Source organism: Bombina bombina, chromosome 9 (assembly GCF_027579735.1).
Source record: "Bombina bombina isolate aBomBom1 chromosome 9, aBomBom1.pri, whole genome shotgun sequence".
Lineage (NCBI taxonomy): Eukaryota > Metazoa > Chordata > Amphibia > Anura > Bombinatoridae > Bombina > Bombina bombina.
Window position 1 is genome coordinate 88,583,472 of NC_069507.1, and position 25,021 is coordinate 88,608,492.

The window sequence follows — 25,021 nt, forward strand, 5'->3', positions numbered from 1 at the left end:
GCTAAAGTTTTTTTAAAGTCACTCTGCTCACTGCTGCTTGCTGCGCCAGGGGAGCGTTTAGCCCGGGGCATTTGAGGCTAGTTCCGGGACACGGGACACAGAGCCTCAGACCGGGACTGTCCCGGTGAAACCGGGGCAGGTGGCAACCCTAGATGAGGCCCAAAAAAGGCCAAAATTATCCTCTGGGGTTGCCATGTTACTTGTTGAGAAAAGGAATTGCCTGGTATTTCAGAGCTGCACTGACCTTGTTAGGTGGGGTCAGACTGATATACTTCAAGAAAGTCCTTCTCTGTAAAAAGCACAATTGGGCTAAAAAAGGCTGCTCCCAGGTGGAAAATTGCCATAGAACAAGCTACGAGCTGTTGTTCGTTCCTGAGAGAGCGCTTCTCATTCTGTATATATTGATCTTTTGTTTTGCATTTCATGCTACCAGTTGGCTGAAAAATGTTTGCCAAATGTGATTATATATATATATATATATATATATATATATATATATATATATATACACTTTGGGTTTCTCACTGAAATTATTTACATACAACCTGTGCAATCACAAATGGCCCTAAAATCTCATTTATGATCTCCTATGTTCAGGAGTACCACACATCTATGGGTTTGTCATTGGGTTTAGTAATTAGAAGGCCTGTAATTGCAGCTGTGCATCACATTTCCGAAAGAGGATTTTTAATATGTTCAGGCAATGGGTCAATGGCTCATTTGGTATGGCATAAATGCCAAATTCTCAAAACTGACCAACAAAACTATATGGCCTAGTTAACATGTTGTTGTATAAACCAGTCATGTATGGGTCTGTCATTGTTTTTGGTAATTAAAAGGCCTCTATTTGCAGCTGTACATCACAGTTCTAAAAAAAAAAATGTTTTTTTTTATATGTTCGGGAAATGGGTCAAAAGACCAATTTTTCAAAACCGACCAACAAAAATATACATATATTTTAAAAGTAGACAACCCAAGGTATTCATCTACGCATATTGTTTTTTACATCTCATGCAACCAGTTGGCTTAAAGATGTATGCAAAATGTGATCATATAAAAATAAAACCAATAACAGAGGCGAAAGAGTATTTTTTATACGTTTGCACAATGGGTCACTGGCTCATTTGGTATAGTATAACTGCACTTTTTAAAAGAAGAAAACAAAAGGTATTGATCTAGGTACATTTAATTGATTTGCCTACCGTCAGCTGGCTGTAGGCATGTTAAATCTGATCACTTAAAAGAAAAAAAAATCAATAACTTTTTTGGATAATTTGGATATCTCACTATTCATTTAAGTTATACTCTATAAATGTGTGGGATTTAAATCCTCCTTTTCAAAAATAACCACAAAATGTATTGTATAATAAATGCATTATATAGCTAATTAGCACATCTGGACAAGTATCCCCACTTGCTTTTTCCACAGAAGTAATCTGTTTATATTTTTGTCAATGCACCAGAGAACTCTGGGTAAGATATGCAAATGGAATACACCATATCTCACACTTTTTGCTTTCATGACTATTTCACCACAGAATCCCCTTATGGGATAGGTGCAGCAAAAACAAAACTACTTCTAGACAACTCTTTTAAACATGTTAACTCTCCTCAGCAGAAGACAGGGGTGATTTGCTACTAAGTGAAGCTTATTTCCTGGGCAGAACCATATATTCATTCAATATTCATGGACATTTTACAGTTCAAACAATTTACGATAACTAAAAGTATCTGAAGGGAGCTCTTGTATCTTATTTTTATATTTCTTACTTGCAGTTTAGTATAAATGTGGCCCTACTGATTTCCTTCTTTCCTGATACAGCTACTTGAGAGCTCTTATATAGCTTTGATTTTATTTTTACAGTTTGCTGGTTCCATTTATAATTTTTGTTAAGCATGTTTATACAGATAATATTTTGTTCAACTGGTATGTTCTGATTTCTTATTTTATAGGCGGAAAAATCATGAATGCTCTATTTTTATGCATTACATAGTTCCCATTTCACTTTACAATGTATACATGTTTGTTGGAATTGTAAATATATTTTCTTTATTACAAAACGACTGATGTTTTATGTAATTTATCTAGTGTTACGAATTTTGTGCAGAGCCTCTGTATATTTATTATATATAAGACTACTGTTCCTTGAGAATGTATATTTTTGTACTTTATTACCTACAGCTTGACAATATATTTGCAGATATTAGGTGATCAGTGTTCAGTTACCAATTTTAATGTTATGATACCTCAGTGTTTTTTTCTGAATAAAAGTTATGTATAGAAAAATAAGATATTATCTTTAGTCCATGTTTATAATTTAAATACTTTTCTCTAGATGTTTCGTAGGATGACTTAGCATAACCTGCATGGTTTTATTGTGGTGAGTAAGAACCTTAGGCCTAGATTTAGAGTTTGGCGGTAGCCGTCAAAACCAGCGTTAGAGGCTCCTAACGCTGGTTTTTACCGCCCTCTGGTATTTGGAGTCAGTCATTAAAGGGTCTAACGCTCACTTTCCAGCCGCGACTTTTCCATACCGCAGATCCCCTTACGTCAATTGCGTATCCTATCTTTTCAATGGGATCTTTCTAACTCCGGTATTTAGAGTCGTGGCTGAAGTGAGCGTTAGAAATCTAACGACAAAACTCCAGCCGCAGAAAAAAGTCAGTAGTTAAGAGCTTTCTGGGCTAACGCCGGTTTATAAAGCTCTTAACTACTGTGCTCTAAAGTACACTAATACCCATAAACTACCTATGTACCCCTAAACCGAGGCCCCCCCACATCGCCGCCACTCTATAAAAATTTTTTAACCCCTAATCTTCCGCTCCGTACACTGCCGCCAACTACGTTATCCCTATGTACCCCTAATCTGCTGCCCCTAACACCGCCGACCCCTATATTATATTTATTAACCCCTAATCTGCCCCCCACAACGTCGCCGCCAGCTACCTACACTTATTAACCCCTAATCTGCCGTCCGCACGCCACCGCCAGCTACATTATAGCTATGTACCCCTAATCTGCTGCCCCTAACACCGCCGACCCCTATATTATATTTATTAACCCCTAATCTGCCCCCCACAACATCCCCTCCACCTGCCTACACTTATTAACCCCTAATCTGCCGAGCGGACCGCACCACTATTATAATAAAGTTATTAACCCCTAATCCGCCTCACTCCCGCCTCAATAACCCTATAATAAATAGTATTAACCCCTTATCTGCCCTCCCTAACATCGCCGACACCTAACTTCAAGTATTAACCCCTAATCTGCCGATCGGAGCTCACCGCTACTCTAATAAATGTTTTAACCCCTAAAGCTAATTTTAACCCTAACCCTAATACCCCCCTAAGTTATATATAATTTTATTCTAACGAAATAAATTAACTCTTATTAAATAAATTATTCCTATTTAAATCTAAATACTTACCTGTAAAATAAACCCTAATATAGCTACAATATAAATTATAATTATATTATAGCTATTTTAGGATTAATATTTATTTTATAGGCAACTTTGTATTTATTTTAACCAGGTACAATAGCTATTAAATAGTTAAGAACTATTTAATAGCTAAAATAGTTAAAATAATTACAAAATTACCTGTAAAATAAATCCTAACCTAAGTTACAATTAAACCTAACACTACACTATCAATAAATTAATTAAATACAATTATCTACAATTAAACCTAACACTACACTATCTAACTTAATTAAATAAAATACCTACAATTATCTACAATTAAACCTAACACTACACTATCAATAAATTAATTAACTACAATATCTACAAATAAATACAATGAAATAAACTAACTAAAGTACAAAAAATAAAAAAGAAATAAGTTACAAAAAATAAAAAAATATTTACAAACATTAGAAAAATATTACAACAATTTTAAACTAATTACACCTACTCTAAGCCCCCTAATAAAATAACAAAGCCCCCCAAAATAAAAAAATGCCCTACCCTATTCTAAATTAAAAAAGTTCAAAGCTCTTTTACCTTACCAGCCCTGAACAGGGCCCTTTGCGGGGCATGCCCCAAAGAATTCAGCTCTTTTGCCTGTAAAAAAAACACATACAATACCCCCCCCCCCAACATTACAACCCACCACCCACATACCCCTAATCTAACCCAAACCCCCCTTAAATAAACCTAACACTAAGCCCCTGAAGATCTTCCTACCTTGTCTTCACCACACCGGGTCCCGATCTGTCCAGAAGAGCCTCCGATGTCTTGATCCAAGCCCAAGCAGGGGGCTGAAGAGTGACGTCCATCCTCAGGCTGAAGTCTGGATCCAAGCGGCGGCTGAAGAAATCCATCATCGGGCTGAAGTCGGAAGTCCAACATCGGGATGAAGTCTTCTATCAAGCCGCATCTTCAATCTTCTTTCTTCTGGAGCGGAGCCATCTTCTTCCAAGCCGACGCGGAACATCCTCTTCAACCGACGCCTACTCGCCGAATGACGGTTCCTTTAAATGACGTCATCCAAGATGGCGTCCCTCGAATTCTGATTGGCTGATAGGATTCTATCAGCCAATCGGAATTAAGGTAGGAATATTCTGATTGGCTGATGGAATCAGCCAATCAGAATCAAGTTCAATCCGATTGGCTGATCCAATCAGCCAATCAGATTGAGCTTGCATTCTATTGGTTGATCGGAATATTCCTACCTTAATTCCGATTGGCTGATAGAATCCTATCAGCCAATCGGAATTCGAGGGACACCATCTTGGATGACGTAATTTAAAGGAACCGTCATTCGGCGAGTAGGCGTCGGTTGAAGAGGATGTTCCGCGTCGGCTTGGAAGAAGATGGCTCCACTCCGCTCCAGAAGAAAGAAGATTGAAGATGCGGCTTGATAGAAGACTTCATCCCGATGATGGACTTCCGACTTCAGCCCGATGATGGATTTCTTCAGCCGCCGCTTGGATCCAGACTTCAGCCTGAGGATGGACGTCACTCTTCAGCCCCCCGCTTGGGCTTGGATCAACACTTCCGAGGACCGATCGGTGAACCTGGTATGGTGAAGATAAGGTAGGAAGATCTTCAGGGGCTTAGTGTTAGGTTTATTTAAGGGGGGTTTGGGTTAGATTAGGGGTATGTGGGTGGTGGGTTGTAATGTTGGGGGGGGGTATTGTATGTGGTTTTTTTACAGGCAAAAGAGCTGAATTCTTTGGGGCATGCCCCGCAAAGGGCCCTGTTCAGGGCTGGTAAGGTAAAAGAGCTTTGAATTTTTTTAATTTAGAATAGGGTAGGGCATTTTTTTATTTTGGGGGGCTTTGTTATTTTATTAGGGGGCTTAGAGTAGGTGTAATTAGTTTAAAATTGTTGTAATATTTTTCTAATGTTTGTAAATATTTTTTTATTTTTTGTAACTTAGTTCTTTTTTATTTTTTGTACTTTAGTTAGTTTATTTCATTGTATTTATTTGTAGATATTGTATTTAATTAATTTATAGATAGTGTAGTGTTAGGTTTAATTGTAGATAATTGTAGGTATTTTATTTAATTAATTTATTGATAGTGTAGTGTTAGGTTTAATTGTAGATAATTGTAGATATTGTATTTAATTAATTTATTGATAGTGTAGTGTTAGGTTTAATTGTAACTTAGGTTAGGATTTATTTTACAGGTAATTTTGTAATTATTTTAACTATTTTAGCTATTAAATTGTTCTTAACTTTTAATAGCTATTGTACCTGGTTAAAATAAATACAAAGTTGCCTGTAAAATAAATATTAATCCTAAAATAGCTATAATATAATTATAATTTATGTTGTAGCTATATTAGGGTTTATTTTACAGGTAAGTATTTAGCTTTAAATAGGAATAATTTATTTAATAAGAGTTAATTTATTTAGTTAGAATAAAATTATATTTAACTTAGGGGGGTGTTAGGGTTAAAATTAGCTTTAGGGGTTAAAAAATTTATTAGAGTAGCGGTGAGCTCCGATCGGCAGATTAGGGGTTAATACTTGAAGTTAGGTGTCGGCGATGTTAGGGAGGGCAGATTAGGGGTTAATACTATTTATTATAGGGTTATTGAGGCGGGAGTGAGGCGGATTAGGGGTTAATAGCTTTATTATAGTAGCGGCGGCGTGCGGACGGCAGATTAGGGGTTAATAAGTGTAGGCAGGTGGAGGCGACGTTGTGGGGGGCAGATTAGGGGTTAATAAATATAATATAGGGGTCGGCGGTGTTAGGGGCAGCAGATTAGGGGTACATAGGGATAATGTAAGTAGCGGCGGTTTACGGAGCTGCAGATTAGGGGTTAATAATAATATGCAGGGGTCAGCGATAGCGGGGGCGGCAGAATAGGGGTTAATAAGTGTAAGGTTAGGGGTGTTTAGACTCGGGGTACGTGTTAGAGTGTTAGGTGCAGACGTAGGAAGTGTTTCCCCATAGCAAACAATGGGGCTGCGTTAGGAGCTGAACGCGGCTTTTTTGCAGGTGTTAGGTTTTTTTTCAGCTCAAACAACCCCATTGTTTTCTATGGGGGAATAGTGCACGAGCACGTTTTTGAAGCTGGCCGCGTCCGTAAGCACCGCTGGTATTGAGAGTTGAAGTTGCGTTAAATATGCTCTACGCTCCTTTTTTGGAGCCAAACGCAGCCATTCTGTGAACTCTCAATACCAGCGGTATTTAAAAGGTGCGGCCAGAAAAAAGCACGCTTAGCTAACGCACCCCTTTGGCCGCAGAACTCTAAATCTAGGCGTTATAGTCTGAATTTGTTTTATATTTTATGGTTTCTTCTGCAAAAATCTCAAGCCATACTGGAAAGTGAGGACAATCTAAATAAAGTATTAATTGTTTAATTGGTTAGGAAACTACTTAACAGTATGCTAAATAGGAAGTACTGATCTTTAATAATCCATTGCTCAGATGCATTGCTAGATTCAGATAAGCTCTAGAGCTGGAACACAACAATCCTAAACCATTGGATTGGATTGGAGAAATTCGACACGTTCTCTTCAGATACACATCAGGAGAACCTCTGGATAGACAGAGCAAAACATCCGTTCTGAAAGAGCACGCTCAGAGAACGGAGAATTGGGCCAGAGCCACAGAGGGCCTCCACCCACTACCAAATGTGAGACTCCTCCGACTTTGTGGGAGGAACTCACAACTCAAAAATGATCCACTCACCAAGGGCACCCAACTGGTATAGATCCAGACCCCAGAGCAAATGCTCTATAGAAAAAAAAAAAACAGGAGAATTGATAGGAAAATCCTGATCCACATTCCCCAGAAACAAACTCTCCCTACTGACAGGGAAGAGACTAAAACAGAACTGCCCCGAGGGAACAAGACGAAAAAATTCCCCAATACCGGGAGATCTGGATCCACCAGAGAATGATACCCCCACCTGAAATCTAGATAGCCTGCAATACAGAGTCAAAGAATCCCCAAGCTAAGGTGAAGACCCTGCCTGGGCAGAATCCAACACCCCCTCCACAGTGCCAACGAAGGCCTGAAGGGGCCATGTGAAGGAGAGCACGGACTAACCCCTCGCTTACGCTTTAGGAGGAAGAGGCAAACTAATGTGCAGTAACCTCTGGGGGGAAAAAGTCTCCCTCAGACGAAAGAGTAATGGCACTTAGGGGAACTGCTTGTGTAGGATAAGATTCTAGGGGACGTACCTCATGGGACGAGGAATCCGCAGAGGTAGACGGCTCAGTGGTCTCTAACATCTCAACATTGTTTAAAGAGAACACGCTATTGCGGCATATGGGACATAATTGAGCAGGCTGGTTTACCCAGTCCTCCTCACAACATACACAGGTATCAAAATCTATATCAGAGGAATCCTCTATATCAGAATCCTCCATAATCTTAATTAAGAGAGTTTAGACAAAAACACAACTGGCACCTCTAACCCCCAATGGCTGGGGCACTCACCACCTCCTATGACCCAGACAGGTAGAGAAATTAGTTCTCTGCAGCCACTCGGTCAGGAATCGGAAATGGGACGTGACTATGCCTAATCACATGGTGCCTCATGCAGGGTCACCCCTGCTAAGCAAAAGCATGCCAATTTAATAAAACTGTGCAGCACTATAACCTGTATGTTCCGTAATAGTCTAAGAGCCTAAAATGTCTCTGTACACATACGCAGTCAAAATCACATAACAAACATGATTAAAATGACCCCACTGTTCAATAATCTCCCTCAGGAGATATTAACCCTCGATTCCATAAAGATAAAGGAGTCCCACTGAGACTCTGTCTTCTATCGTTAACATGTGTGTGTAAAATGAAACGATCTTACCGGAATCCAATCCGTGGAACAGCAACATGGTTCTTCAAGTTTGACAGATAGTAGCAGCACCTCTGACATGGACTTAAGTGAAGAAAGCAGGCAGCAAAACTCGTAAATGCTAATTGCTTATAGGAGCTGTTAATCTGAGTCTGGATGGTTTGGCAGAAAGACTCTCCCTGCATCTCAAGACTTTCATCCATACTCTCACTGAGAGGCTAACAAGACTACTTAAAACTCCAGTTCCATCCTGAAGGGCAGATACCCTCATAAGGAACTACTCCAAAAACTTTCTGTGACGAAAGGCAAAGAATGACTGGGGGATGAGGGAAGTGAGGGAGGTATTTAAGCCTTTGGCTGGGTGTCTCTGCCTCCTCCTGGTGGCCAGGTTCTATATTCCCACAAGTAATAAATGGAGCTGTGGACTCTCCCTGTATTTAGAAGGAAATTGTTCTGTCTGAATGTTATGCTCTGTCTGAATCACAAAAGACAATTTATAGGTTTATTTTCCTTTAAAGGGACACTAAACCCAAATTTTTTCTTTCATGATTCAGATAGAGCGTGCAATTTTAAGCAATTTCTAATTTACTCCTATTATCAATTTTTCTTCCTATCTTTATTTAAAAAGCAGGAATGTGATGCATAGGAACCGGCCCATTTTTGGTTGAAAACCTGGGTTATGCTTGCTTATTGGTGGGTAAATGTAAGCCTCCAATAAGCAAGCGCTATCCATGGTGCTGAACCTAAAATGGGCTGGCTGCTAAGATTTACATTCCTGCTTTTAAAAACAGAATTTATGCTTACCTGATAAATTTCTTTCTCTTGTGATGTATCGAGTCCACGGATTCATCCATACTTGTGGGATTTTCTCCTTCCCAACAGGAAGTGACAGAGAGAGCACCCACAGCAGAGCTGTCTATATAGCTCTTCCCTTAGCTCCACCCCCCAGTCATTTGACCGAAGGCTAGGAAGAAAAAGGAGAAACTATAGGGTGCAGTTGTGACTGAAGTTTTTTAAATAAAAATATACTACCTGTCTTAAATAGACAGGGCGGGCCGTGGACTCGATACATCACAAGAGAAAGAAATTTATCAGGTAAGCATAAATTCTGTTTTCTCTTGTAAGATGTATCGAGTCCACGGATTCATCCATACTTGTGGGATACCAATACCAAAGCTTTAGGACACGGATGAAGGGAGGGACAAGACAGGTACCTTAAACGGAAGGCACCACTGCTTGTAGAACCTTTCTCCCAAAAATAGCCTCCGAAGAAGGAAAAGTATCGAATTTGTAAAAAGTATGAAGCGAAGACCATGTCGCAGACTTACAAATCTTGTAAGCCACTGCTCTAGTAGAATGAGCAGTAATTCTTTCAGGAGGCTACTGGCCAGCAGTCTCATAAGCCAAACGGATGATGCTTTTCAGCCAAAAGGAAAGAGAGGTAGCTGTAGCCTTTTGACCTATCCATTTACCAGAATAAACAACAAACAATGAAGATGTTTGACGGAAATCTTTAGTTGCTTGTAAGTAGAACTTTAAAGCACGAACCACATCAAAATTGTGCAACAGATGTTCCTTCTTTAATGAAGGATTAGGACACAGAGAAGGAACAACAATCTCCTGATTGATATTCCTATTAGAAACAACCTTAGGAAGAAACCCAGGTTTGGTACGCAAAACCACCTTATCTGCATGGAAAACTAGGTAAGGTGAGTCACACTGTAAAGCAGATAACTCAGAAACTCTTCGAGCCGAAGAGATAGCTACTAAAAACAAAACTTTCCAAGATAGAAGCTTAATATCTATGGAATGCATAGGTTCAAACGGAACCCCTTGAAGAACATTAAGAACCAAATTTAGGCTCCATGGTGGAGCAACAGGTTTAAATACAGGCTTGATCCTGACCAAGGCCTGACTAAACGCTTGAACGTCTGGGACATGTGCCAGACGTTTGTGTAAAAGAATAGACAAAGCAGATATTTGTCCTTTTAAGAAACTAGCTGATAATCCCTTCTCCAATCCTTCTTGGAGAAAGGACAAAATTCTAGGAATCCTAATCTTACTCCATGAGTAACCCTTGGATTCACACCAACAAAGATATCTGCGCCAAATCTTATGATAGATTTTCCTGGTGACAGGCTTTCTAGCCTGAATCAGGGTATCAATGACCGACTCAGAGAAACCACGCTTTGATAGAATCAGGCGTTCAATCTCCAAGCAGTCAGACGCAGAGAAATTAGATTTGGATGCTTGAATGGACTTTGGATTAGAAGGTCCTGCCTCATTGGCAGAGTCCACGGTGGAACAGATGACATGTCCACCAGGTCTGCATACCAAGTCCTGCGTGACCACGCAGGCACTATCAGAATCACCGAAGCTCTCTCCTGCTTGATTTTGGCAACCAGACGTGGGAGGAGAGGAAACGGTGCCACGTCTGGTAAGCCAGATTGAAGGACCAGGGCACTGCTAGAGCATCTATCAGTACCGCCTGGGGATCCCGGGACCTGGACCCGTAACAAGGAAGTTTGGCGTTCTGTCGGGACACCATCAGATCCAATTCTGGTGTGCTCCATAGCTGAGTCAGCTGGGCAAATACCTCCGGATGGAGCTCCCACTCCCCCGGATGAAAAGTCTGACGACTTAGGAAATCCGCCTCCCAGTTCTCTACCCCTGGGATATGGATTGCTGAGAGATGGCAAGAGTGATCCTCCGCCCATCGGATTATTTTGGTTACCTCCATCATCGCTATAGAACTCAGTTTTCCTCCTTGATGATTGATATAGGCTACAGTCGTGATGTTGTCCGACTGAAATCTGATGAATTTGGCCGCAGCTAGCTGAGGCCATGCCTGAAGCGCATTGAATATCGCTCTCAGTTCTAGAATGTTTATCGGGAGGAGAGATTCCTCCCAAGACCATAAGCCCTGTGCTTTCAGGGATTTCCAGACTGTACCCCAGCCTAGCAGGCTGGCATCTGTCGTTACTATGAGCCACTCTGGCCTGCGGAAACACATTCCCTGAGACAGGTGGTCCTTAGACAACCACCAGAGAAGAGAATCTCTGGTCTCTTGGTCCAGATGCAGTTGAGGAGATAAATCTGCATTATCCCCGTTCCACTGTTTGAGCATGCATAGTTGCAGTGGTCTGAGGTGTAGGCGGGCATAAGGAACTATGACCATTGCCGCTACCATGAGTCCGATTACCTCCATACACTGAGCCACTGATGGCCGAGGAATGGAATGAAGAGTTCGGCAAGTGATTAAAAGTTTTGATTTTCTGACCTCCGTCAGAAATATTTTCATTTCTACCGAGTCTATCAGAGTCCCTAAAAAGGAAACTCTTGTGAGAGGGACGAGAGAACTCTTTTTTATGTTCACCTTCCATCCGTGAGATCTCAGAAAAGCCAACACGATGTCCGTGTGAGACTTGGCTAGCTGGAAAGTCGATGCCTGAATTAAGATGTCGTCTAGGTAAGGCGCCACTGCTATACCCCACGGTCTTAGAACCACAAAAGGGACCCTAGCACCTTTGTTGAGGAATTGATGATGATCTCTGTGAATAGGGATGTGTAGATACGCATACTTTAAATCCACGGTAGTCATATATTGACCCTCCTGGATCAGAGGAAGAATAGTCCGAATAGTCTCCATCTTGAAACATGGTACTCTGAGGAATTTGTTTAGAATTTTGAGATCCAAGATCGGTCTGAAAGTTCCCTCTTTTTTGGGAACCACAAACAGGTTGGAGTAAAAACCTAGCCCTTGTTCCGCTCTTGGAACTGGGCGGATCACTCCCATGGTATGTAGGTCTTCTACACAGCATAAGAATGCCTCTCTCTTTGTCTGGTCTGCAGACAATTGAGAAATGTGAAATCTCCCCCTTGGGGGGGGAGTCTTTGAAGTCCAGAAGATATCCTTGGGACACAATTACTAAAGCCCAGGAATCGTGAACATCTCTTGCCCAAGCCTGAGCGAAGAGAGAGAGTCTGCCCCCTACTAGATCCGGTCCCGGATCGGGGGCTACCCCTTCATGCTGTCTTAGAGGCAGCAGCAGGCTTCTTGGCCTGTTTACCTTTGTTCCAAGCCTGGTTAGGTCTCCAGACTGACTTGAATTGGACAGAATTCCCCTCTTGCTTTGCTGCAGGGGAAGCTGAAGCGGGACCACCCTTGAAGTTCCGAAAGGAACGAAAATTATTTTGTTTGGTCCTCATCTTATTTGTTTTATCCTGAGGGAGGGCATGGCCTTTCCCTCCAGTGATGTCTGAAATACATTCTTTCAATGTAGGCCCGAATAGGGTCTTTCCTTTGAAAGGGATGTTCAACAATTTAGATTTTGATGACACATCAGCAGACCAGGACTTAAGCCATAACGCCCTGTGTGCTAAAATGGCAAAACCTGAATTCTTTGCCGCTAATTTAGCCATTTGGAAAGCGGCATCTGTAATGAAAGAATTAGCCAACTTAAGGGCCTTAATTCTATCCATAATATCCTCTAATGGAGTCTCCACCTGGAGAGCCTCTTCTAGAGCCTCAAACCAGGAAGCAGCTGCAGTAGTTACAGAAACAATGCATGCAATAGGTTGGAGAAGAAAACCTTGATGAACAAAAATTTTCTTTAGGAGAACCTCTAATTTTTTATCCATAGGATCTTTGAAAGTACAACTGTCTTCGATAGGTATAGTTGTACGCTTAGCAAGAGTAGAAATAGCTCCCTCCACCTTAGGAACAGTCTGCCACGAGTCCTGTATGGTGTCAGATATGGGAAACATTTTCTTAAAAACAGGAGGGGGAGCGAACGGAATACCTGGTCTATCCCACTCCTTAGTAACAATAGTCACAATCCTCTTAGGGACTGGAAAAACATCAGTGTAAACAGGAACCTCTAAGTATCTGTCCATTTTACACAATTTCTCTGGGACCACTATAGGGTCACAATCGTCTAGAGTAGCTAATACCTCCTTGAGCAATAAGCGGAGGTGTTCAAGCTTAAAGTTAAAGGCCGTCATATCAGAATCTGTCTGAGGGAGCGTCTTTCCTGAATCAGAAATCTCTCCCTCAGATAACAAATCCCTTACCCCTACTTCAGAACATTGTGAGGGTATATTGGATACGGCTACTAAAGCGTCAGACGGCTCAGCATTTGTTCTTAACCCAGAGCTGTCACGCTTTCCTTGTAAACCAGGCAGTTTAGAGAAAACCTCTGTGAGGGTTTTATTCATAACTATGGCCATGTCTTGTAAAGTAAATGAATTAGACGCATAAGAGGTACTTGGCGTCATTTGTGCGGGCGTTACTGGTTGTGACACTTGGGGAGAGCTAGATGCTAAACCCTCATTTCCTTCTAACTGAGAATCATCTATTGCAATATTTTTAAGTGCTAAAATATGCTCTTTATAATTTATAGACATATTAGTGCAAGTGGGACACATTCTAAGAGGGGGTTCCACAATGGCTTCTGAACACATAGAACAAGGATTTTCCTTGGTGTCAGACATGTTAAACAGGCTAGTAATGAAACAAACAAGCTTGGAAAACACTTTAATCAAAGAAAATAACACTTTAAACAAAAACGGTACTGTGCCTTTAAGAGAAAAAAAGCTGCACAAACTCTGCAAAACAGTGTAAAAAAGCAGTAAACAAAACACATTTTTTACAGTAGCATCATAAAGCCTTAGTAACTTTGCACCACTATGCAAATAAACAATTAACCCCTTAATGTAAAAACCGGATTGAAAAAACGTCAAAACCGGTAAAATAACATTCAGCACCTTGCCACCGCTCTGCTGTGGCGCCTACCTGCCCTTTAGGAATGATTTGTGGGGAAAAAAACCTCTTTACAGCCCTCAAATACAGCAGGAATCTCTGGAGAAGTAGCTGGATGCTTCTGAGGAAAATAAACTGTGCAACTGAAAATAGGCCCCTCCCACCTCACTCGATGTTATGGGGCCTAAAAGAAACACCACAGAGTGTTTCTTAAACTAGCCATGTGGGTTAATAACCCTTAAATAAGCCACAAAGACCCCTTAAAGTCCCTCAAAAAACGTTATATTTGTAATTAAACCAAAATGTTTTTTCCTATTAGTGTCACCAGTAACTATGAGTCCTTTATGCAAGCTTAGATTCCTCTTTTACTGAATACAGCTTACCTTTCCCTCATGGGGATATTGCCAGCCTTTTCTAGAAATAACACAGTCTGTCTAGAAAAAAAAATAGACTGAACATACCTTAATGCAGTTTAGCCTGCAAACTGTTCCCCCAACTGACGTTTTCCTGTACTCTTCAGCCCTTGTGAGAACAGCAGTGGATCTTAGTTACAAAATGCTAAGATCATCATCCTCCTTGCAGAAATCTTCATCCCTTTTCTGCCAGAGAGTAAATAGTACACACCGGTACCATTTAAAATAACAAACTTTTGCTTGAGAAAATAAAAAACTAACATTTTTGTCACCACACTCACTTTGCCCTTCCTAGCAGTTAAGCAAGCAGAGAGAATGACTGGGGGTGGAGCTAAGGGAGGAGCTATATAGACAGCTCTGCTGTGGGTGCTCTCTCTGCCACTTCCTGTTGGGAAGGAGAATATCCCACAAGTATGGATAAATCCGTGGACTCGATACATCTTACAAGAGAAATAAAGGTAACAAGAATTGATAATAGGAGTAGATTAGAAAATTGCTTAAAATGTCATGCTCTATCTGAATCATGAAAGAAAAAATTTGGGTTCGGTGCCCCTTTAATGTCCTTTTACTTTATGTTTATTCACCAAGGGACCACAAGTGTGAAATAAAAATCAAAATACAGGAATGCAACTATTGTTTATATTATGTGACCATTTGTATGAGTGTGGATCTAAAATATTATTATTGTTTTGGCAATTTGCGGCATTTTGAAAATGTAGGTTACAAATTTTGCTTTTTGGCTTCTTTAGGGAGGGTGGGACAAAGCACAGTTTTTAAATGTCCCTTTAAGCGTCTTCCCTTTTTATGTGGTATACATGTTCTTAGATATATATCATTTCTAAAAAACATAATATATAATCAGAGATGATTTTGGGTGGGGACAACTAAGTATAATCCTTATGTTCTACGTGCTTCATGTCTTCACTGAGGGCTAAATTACAAGTGGAGCACAATTGCTAGCGCAGGGTGCATTATCTATAGCATTATATATAGTATGACCCTGCGCTAAGAATAGAGCACAATCCAGTATTACAAGTGGAGCACAACCGTTAGTGCAGGGTGTGTTATCCTTCAGGATCCTTCAGGAAAGTTCTCTGCGAAAAGCACAATTGTGCTAAAAGAGGCTGCTCCCAGGTGGTAAATCACCATAGAGCAAGCTGCTGTGCTATTCTTTCCTGACAGAGCGCTTCTCTTTCTGTATGTATTTGTAATATGACCCTAGGGAAGACTCCCTAAGGGTGATAGGGGAAACCAGATGTGGACTCTTTGACCAATGAGCTTAGAGGAATATGGCTGCAACTCACTGGTGAGGCCCAAAAAGGTCAAAACAATCAGCTGCGGTTGCCATGTTACTTGTTCAGAGAGGAATTGCCTGGTATTTTAGGGCTAGATTGACCTTGAAGGTGGGAGTTCTCCTCTGTGTAAACCACAATTGGGCTAAAAGAGGCTGCTCCAAGGTGGTAAATTGCCATAATGCAAGCTACTGAGATGTTGTTCGTTACTGAGAGGCCACTTGTCTTTCTGCATGTCTGTGTTACTCTTAGTACGATCCTGCACTAAGAACCAAGCACAATCCGGTATTATAGATAGAGCACAACTGCTAGTGCAGGTTGCATTATCCTTAGTACGATCCTGCGCTTAGAATAGAGCACAATCTGACATTACAAGTGGATGGTAAAAAAAAAGGTTTACCAGAAAATCTTAATGTGGCCAACATTTTATTAGAGCGGCATTAATAATAGCAGAGTGCACTATTATAGCTCATATTACAAGTGATGAGTTGCAATACACATTACTGCTGGTAAATTTTGCATTTCTGAAGTAGTAATGAGTTTTGCTATGCATTATGCATAATAAAACTCATGCACAATATATTCAAATAAAGTATTTCAATCCTATTTATACATATTAAGAGTAAAGATTTATTACTGAAATAAATCTAAGTCTAAGGTGCACTAAATAATGTTAGTGCAACTTAGACTTTCGCTCGAGCGCTGATATATTACTTTCAACTTGTAATATGAGCAGGAAAAAAAAACTGCTATTGAATTAGGAAAAGTTAGAGCACCCTAGTACTAATATTTTTGTGCTCGGCTTTTTAATCTAGCACTTAATATTTTATTGTGTAAGATTTCCTCTAGGAGCCTATCTTAAATGTTTCAAAGCTGCATAGTTATTTTTTTCACTATTACAGATACATAATATCTCTATTTGTATTTGTTGTGTAGAAAAATTAATGCAAAATTATGCATAACTTAATATAGTGCTATTCAGTCTAGCAGGGCAGACATTCCAACTAGTTACATTTTTGGGCACATGCATGGCTTAAACTAAAAGACCCTTTTATAAGTAAGCAGGTATAAAAGAAAATCTTATTAGCAACTTAAAAGGCCATTGCACATAGCGTGTATACAAAATACACAATCAGGTAACACCATATTTATACTGAAAGAGTGTTCCATAATGTGTTGACTTGCTATGAAGCATATAAACTGCAATTATTTTTAATACTTTTCAATTCAATATGAAAATCACAGATGGACAACAAACCTTGGATTCCACATCAGCATTGTGGTCATTCTGCAGGAGAAGTGCGGCAGCTTTTGTGTCATCCTTTCGAGCTGCGATGTGTAGCGCCGGAAGGCGAACTTTTCCTTTTGTGTCATTTTCGAGAAGTAGTGAAACTACTTGGTCATGACCTTGTTGCAGGGCAACGGCCAAAGGTGTAAACCCATCCTGCAGGAACAAAGAAGAACAAAGGAAATATTAAAGAGACAAATCACGTACAAAATTAGAAACGTTTAGATACAATTTTGATTGTCTCAAAAAGAAAATGTTTGAACATCTTTTAAGGCAATTTGACTTAGAGACTGGTAAAGAAACAGAAAATCTTTAAGACTGAAATATAAAATGTTTAATTATTTTTAGTAAAAAAAACAAACATTAAAATATCCTTTAATTATATAATTTTACCCCATTTTCCTTAATTTAAGTCTGAACTGAGCACAAGGCTGGCTTCACAAACCTAACTCTTCCACATATCTGCCCCTAACTGGTTTCAGTAGAGATGATTAGATAATAACTGCAAACAAATGTATTTATTTATTTATAAAATATTTTACCAGGAAGGATACATTGAGATTTCTCTCCTTTTCAAGTATGTCCTGGGTTCAAGTATGTCCTGGGAAAAATGAAGATTATGGTAACAAAATGACTGTGGCTAGCCTAGTCTATGCCATTAACAAGTCTAGAGGCTACTCCGAATTAGGCAAGTGGGGGTGGAGTTTGGCTAATAAATAATACTTATAGTAAAAAGAAAAAAAGTGTTAATGCATTCCAAACATTTTCAAACTCACCCAGTAGAGTAGTTTATTACAAGACTGCACTATCATCTAGTACTAATAAGGTGTTCATTGTTCCTTTAAAGGGAACTTTTTTTAAAATATACACCTCCAGTGAAGCACTTGAGGCACATCATTTTTTAGATTGTAAATAATCCCTTGTTTTTAATTAATTTTAATTGGCTGAACTGCATGTATCACTCTCTCTTATCTACTGTTGTTAGGTGTTCTGTAGGTAGTCTCAATTTATGGCAAACTGTGCTGCCATCTCCCCCTACCCCCATACACTGCTTCTTGACACAACAAAAGTGGCATTTCTGCAGGGTCACCTGGGGGCATACGTCTGGCCCCAATATGTACACCCTGCAATAACCCATTGCAGATTTACCCCCACTCACTGGAGTAACTCTTTCACAGACTGCGCTTATGTACACATATACTATGTATATAGCTGTGTATTTCATTATAAATTCAGTAGTATATTTTTGTCATTGAAAATTAATAATGTCCCCTCTGCATTTACTGTGTAACCCCCTCCGCTATGTAAGGTTCCTGGAGACATTTCCGCATAATGTAGGTAGGATATTTAAAGAACAATCTTTGTGTAAAGTGCGTAGCATCAGGGTCAGAACTACCATTGGCGCTAGGGAGGGACCAAAGCAGCCAGTCTATACAGAATGTGTACAATCCTAATGCATGGGACCCTTTTATTAGTGGTGCCAGGTCCATCTTCTGTTTCTATCAATCTATCTTTTGAACCAAGCAAATGGTTGAAATATGTATGTTGACCACCAGGTGGTGGAGCATCTCCACTTCATTGAAAGAAGAATATTATTAGCTGAATTTATTTTTAACAGCCCAGTGGAAAGAGATTACGTGAAGTAAAGTAGTGTAGGAAACATAAGTTCTGTTTTTATAATTATTGATTGTGTATGCCATTAGTTGGGAGGAAACATAGTTATGAGCCTTTAAGAGTTGAAGATGTTTGTCTTCAGAATGATATTCACAAGTCTGGGAAGGCCAAGATTAAAAGATTAAATTGTGGATGAGAGGACTGAGTGTGGTAGAGGGAGAGAACGAAACAACCATGAATTTATAAAGGAAAAAGGTTTGGAAAACTAGAGATAAGGGACATGGAGGCAAAATGTGCATTTTAAAGGGGCAGTAAACTTACAAACTAATCTTATATAATTCTGCACATAGTCTTCTAGACCAGAGCGGGAGCGAGCTACACTCAGTTTAGTGGCGCGACTGGGCACGCTGTGACTAGACAGTGTTACCGCAATGTGCTGAGGAAAAACCAGACCCGCTCAGTAGAGCAAGGAACGGCGTTCTGGAAAAACAAACTTTTAAATAAAAATTCTCTGCCATCCTTTAATGTATAAATCTGCCACTAAGCTAATGTTATATAATTCTGCACTATGTGCAGAATTATATAACATTAGTTTGTAAGTTTACTGCCCCTTTAAGAATATGTATGTGAGCAAAGACAAGGCTGGCCATATAAGCAGAGACAATAAGACTTGGCAAGTCAGTACAGGGTAATACTGAGCATGTGAGTAGAAATAGTAAGACTAGGCTTGTGGGAAGAGACAATAAGACTGGGTATAAGGGAATACACAATAAGACACTGGGCACATGAAGAAAGAAAGTAAGACTGTGCATGAAAGAACAGAAATAATGACTATGACTAGGAATAATTAGATACTGAAATAAGGACTTGTTATGATAAACAATATTGTTGGGTATGTGAGTAGAGAAAGTAAAGTAAAGTAAGTAGAGAAAGTAAAGTAAAGAAAGTATAGCAAGTAAAGAGAGAAAGGGACATAATACTGGGCATATGAGAAGCAACAATAAGACTGGGTATGTGAGGAGAGGCAATAAGACTGGGTATGTGAGGAGAGACAATAAGATTGGGTATGCGAGCAGAGACAATAAGACTGGGTATTTGAGGAGAGGCAATAAGACTGGGTATGTGAGGAGAGACAATAAGACTGGGTATGTGAGGAGAGACAATAAGACTGGGTATGTGAGGAGAGACAATAAGACTTGGTATGTGAGCAGAGACAATAAGACTGGGTATGTGAGCAGAGACAATAAGACTGGTCATGTGAGCAGAGACAGTAACAGTGGACAGGTGAGCAGAGACAATAAGACTAGGTATGTGAGCAGAGACAATAACACTGGGCATGGGAGGAGAGACAATAAGACTGGTCATGTGAGCAGAGACAGTAACAGTGGACAGGTGAGCAGAGATAATAAGACTGGGTATGTGAGCAGAGACAATAACACTGGGTATGTGAGCAGAGACTATAAAACTAGGTATGTGAGCAGAGACAATAAGATTAGGAATGTGAGTAGAGACTATAAGACTAGGTATGTGAGCAGAGACAATAAGACTAGGTATGTGAGCAGAGACAATAAGACTAGGTATGTGAGCAGAGGCAATAAGACTTGGAATGTGAGCAGAGACAATAAGACTAGGTATGTGAGCAGAGACAATAAGACTGGGTATGTGAGCAGAGACTATAAGATTGGTTATGTGAGCAGAGACAATACGACTGGGCATGTGAGCAGAGACAATAACACTGGGCATGTGAGCAGAGACAATAACACTGGGCATGTGAGCAGACAATAAGACTGGGCATATGAGCAGAGACAGTAACACTGGGCATGTGAGAAGACACAATAAGACTAGGTATATGAGCAGAGACAAAAATACTGTGCATGTGAGCAGAGACAATAAGACTGGGTATGTGAGCAGAGACAGTAACACTGGGCATGTGAGAAGACACAATAAGACTAGGTATATGAGCAGAGACAAAAATACTGTGCATGTGAGCAGAGACAATAAGACTGGGTATGTGAGCAGAGACAGTAACACTGGACATGTGGGCAGAGACAATAAGATTGGGCATATGAGCAGAGACAATATGACTAGGTATGTGAGCAGAGACAAAAATACTGGATATGTGAGGAGAGACAATAAGACTAGTTATGTGAGGAGTGACAATAAGACTAGGTATGTGAGCAGAGACAATAAGACTGGGCATGTGAGCAGAGACAATAAGACTGGGTATGTGAGCAGAGACAATAAGACTGGGTATGTGAGCAGAGACAATAAGACTGGGTATGTGAGCAGAGACAATAAGACTGGATATGTGAGCAGAGACAATAAGACTGGGTATGTGAGCAGAGACAATAAGACTGGGCATGTGAGCAGAGACAATAACACTGGGCATGTGAGGAGAGACAATAAAAATGGGTATGTGAGCAGAGACAATAAGACTGGGTATGTGAGCAGAGACAATAAGACTGGGTATGTGAGGAGATACAATAAGATTGGGTATGTGAGCAGAGACAATAAGACTGGGTATGTGAGCAGAGACAATAAGACTGGGTATGTGAGGAGAGACAATAAGACTGGGTATGTGAGAAGATACAATAAGACTGGGTATGTGAGCAGAGACAATAAGACTAGGTATGTGAGCAGAGACAATAAGACTGGGTATGTGATCAGAGACAGTAACAGTGGACAGGTGAGCAGAGACAATAAGACTGGGTATGTGAGTAGAGACAAGAAGCCTGGGTATGTGAGCAGAGACAATAAGATTGGGTATGTGAGTAGAGACAATAAGACTAGGTATGTGAGCAGAGACAATAAGACTGGGTATGTGAGCAGAGACAATAAGACTGGGTATGTGAGCAGAGACAATAAGACTGGGTATGTGAGCAGAGACAATAAGACTGGGTATGTGAGCAGAGACAATAAGACTGGATATGTGAACAGAGACAATAAGACTGGGTATGTGAGCAGAGACAATAAGACTGGGTATGTGAGCAGAGACAATAAGACTGGGTATGTGAGCAGAGACAATAAGACTGGGTATGTGAGGAGAGACAATAAGACTGGGCATGTGAGCAGAGACAGTAACAGTGGACAGGTGAGCAGAGACAATAAGACTAGGTATGTGAGCAGAGACAATAAGACTGGGTATGTGAGCAGAGACAATAAGAGTGGGTATGTGAGCAGAGAAAATAAGACTGGGTATGTGAGCAGAGACAATAAGACTGGGTATGTGAGCAGAGACAATAAGAGTGGGTATGTGAGCAGAGACAATAAGACTGGGTATGTGAGCAGAGACAATAAGACTGGGTATGTGAGCAGAGACAATAAAAATGGGTATGTGAGGAGATACAATAAGACTGGGTATGTGAGCAGAGACAATAAGACTGGGTATGTGAGCAGAGACAATAAGACTGGGTATGTGAGCAGAGACAATAAGAGACTGGGTATGTGAGAAGAGACAATAAGACTGGGTATGTGAGCAGAGACAATAAGACTGGGCATGTGAGCAGAGACAGTAACAATGGACAGGTGAGCAGAGACAATAAGACTGGGTATGTGAGCAGAGACAATAAGACTGGGTATGTGAGGAGAGACAATAAGACTGGGTATGTGAGCAGAGGCAATAAGATTGGGTATGTGAGTAGAGACAATAAGACTAGGTATGTGAGCAGAGACAATAAGACTGGGTATGTGAGCAGAGACAATAACACAGGGCATGTGAGGAGAAACAATAAGACTGGGTATGTGAGCAGAGACAATAAGGCTGGGTATGTGAGCAGAGACAATAAGAATGGGTATGTGGGCAGAGACAATAAGACTGTGTATGTGAGCAGAGAAAATAAGACTGGGTATGTGAGCAGAGACAATAAGACTGGGTATGTGAACAGAGACAATAAGACTGGGTATGTGAACAGAGACAATAAGCCTGGGTATGTGAACAGAGACAATAAGACTGGGTATGTGAGCAGAGACAATAAGACTGGGCATGTGAGCAGAGACAGTAACAATGGACAGGTGAGCAGAGACAATAAGACTGGGTATGTGAGCAGAGACAATAAGACTGGGTATGTGAGGAGAGACAATAAGACTGGGTATGTGAGCAGAGACAATAAGATTGGGTATGTGAGTAGAGACAATAAGTCTAGGTATGTGAGCAGAGACAATAAGACTGGGTATGTGAGCAGAGACAATAACACAGGGCATGTGAGGAGAAACAATAAGACTGGGTATGTGAGCAGAGACAATAAGGCTGGGTATGTGAGCAGAGACAATAAGAATGGGTATGTGAACAGAGACAATAAGACTGGGTATGTGAACAGAGACAATAAGCCTGGGTATGTGAACAGAGACAATAAGACTGGGTATGTGAGCAGAGACAGTAACACTGGACATGTGGGCAGACACAATAAGATTAGGCATATGAGCAGAGACAATATGACTAGGTATGTGAGCAGAGACAAAAATACTGGATATGTGAGGAGAGACAATAAGACTAGGTATGTGAGGAGAGACAATAAGACTAGGTATGTGAGCAGAGACAATAAGACTGGGCATGTGAGCAGAGACAATAAGACTGGGTATGTGAGCAGAGACAATAAGACTGGGTATGTGAGCAGAGACAATAAGACAGGATATGTGAGCAGAGACAATAAGACTGGGTATGTGAGCAGAGACAATAAGACTGGGTATGTGAGCAGAGACAATAAGACTGGGCATGTGAGCAGAGAAAATAACACTGGGCATGTGAGGAGAGACAATAAAAATGGGTATGTGAGCAGAGACAATAAGACTGGGTATGTGAGCAGAGACAATAAGACTGGGTATGTGAGGAGATACAATAAGACTGGGTATGTGAGGAGATACAATAAGATTGGGTATGTGAGCAGAGACAATAAGACTGGGTATGTGAGCAGAGACAATAAGACTGGGTATGTGAGGAGAGACAATAAGACTGGGTATGTGATAAGATACAATAAGACTGGGTATGTGAGCAGAGACAATAAGACTGGGTATGTGAGCAGAGACAATAAGACTGGGTATGTGAGCAGAGACAATAAGACTGGGTATGTGAGGAGAGACAATAAGACTGGGCATGTGAGCAGAGACAGTAACAGTGGACAGGTGAGCAGAGACAATAAGACTAGGTATGTGAGCAGAGACAATAAGACTGGGTATGTGAGCAGAGACAATAAGAGTGGGTATGTGAGCAGAGACAATAAGACTGGGTATGTGAGCAGAGACAATAAGACTGGGTATGTGAGCAGAGACAATAAGACTGGGTATGTGAGCAGAGACAATAAGAGTGGGTATGTGAGCAGAGACAATAAGACTGGGTATGTGAGTAGAGACAAGAAGACTGGGTATGTGAGCAGAGACAATAAGATTGGGTATGTGAGTAGAGACAATAAGACTAGGTATGTGAGCAGAGACAATAAGACTGAGTATGTGAGCAGAGACAATAAGACTGGGTATGTGAGCAGAGACAATAAGACTGGGTATGTGAGCAGAGACAATAAGACTGGGTATGTGAGCAGAGACAATAAGACTGGATATGTGAGCAGAGACAATAAGACTGGGTATGTGAGCAGAGACAATAAGACTGGGTATGTGAGCAGAGACAATAAGACTGGGTATGTGAGGAGAGACAATAAGACTGGGTATGTGAGGAGAGACAATAAGACTGGGCATGTGAGCAGAGACAGTAACAGTGGACAGGTGAGCAGAGACAATAAGACTAGGTATGTGAGCAGAGACAATAAGACTGGGTATGTGAGCAGAGACAATAAGACTGGGTATGTGAGCAGAGACAATAAGACTGGGTATGTGAGCAGAGACAATAAGACTGGGTATGTGAGCAGAGACAATAAGACTGGGTATGTGAGCAGAGACAATAAAAGTGGGTATGTGAGCAGAGACAATAAGACTGGGTATGTGAGCAGAGACAATAAGACTGGGTATGTGAGCAGAGACAATAAGACTGGGTATGTGAGCAGAGATAATAAGACTGGGTATGTGAGCAGAGACAATAAGACTGGGTATGTGAGCAGAAACAATAAGACTGGGTATGTGAGCAGAGACAATAAGACTGGGTATGTGAACAGAGACAATAACACAGGGCATGTGAGGAGAGACAATAAGACTGGGTATGTGAACAGAGACAATAAGACTGGGTATGTGAGCAGAGACAATAAGACTGGGTATGTGAGCAGAGACAATAAGACTGAGTATGTGAGCAGAGACAATAAGACTGGGTATGTGAGCAGAGACAATAAGACTCGGTATGTGAGCAGAGACAATAAGACTGGGTATGTGAGCAGAGACAATAAGACTGGGCATGTGAGCAGAGACAATAACACTGGGCATGTGAGGAGAGACAATAAAAATGGGTA

The 25,021-nt window shown here is 40.7% G+C and overlaps 1 protein-coding gene across 5 annotated transcripts in view; it reads right to left on the bottom strand.

Annotated features, from left to right (window-relative positions):
* ANK3 (ankyrin 3) overlaps positions 1 to 25,021 on the bottom strand; it is a 1,320,989-nt gene that overhangs the window by 455,643 nt on the left and 840,325 nt on the right. For all 5 annotated transcript variants that reach the window (XM_053692249.1, XM_053692250.1, XM_053692246.1 and 2 more), the window contains exon 7: positions 16,992 to 17,177. In XM_053692249.1, the coding sequence (XP_053548224.1) occupies positions 16,992 to 17,177 (186 nt within the window). The remainder of the gene's footprint in view (positions 1 to 16,991; positions 17,178 to 25,021) is intronic.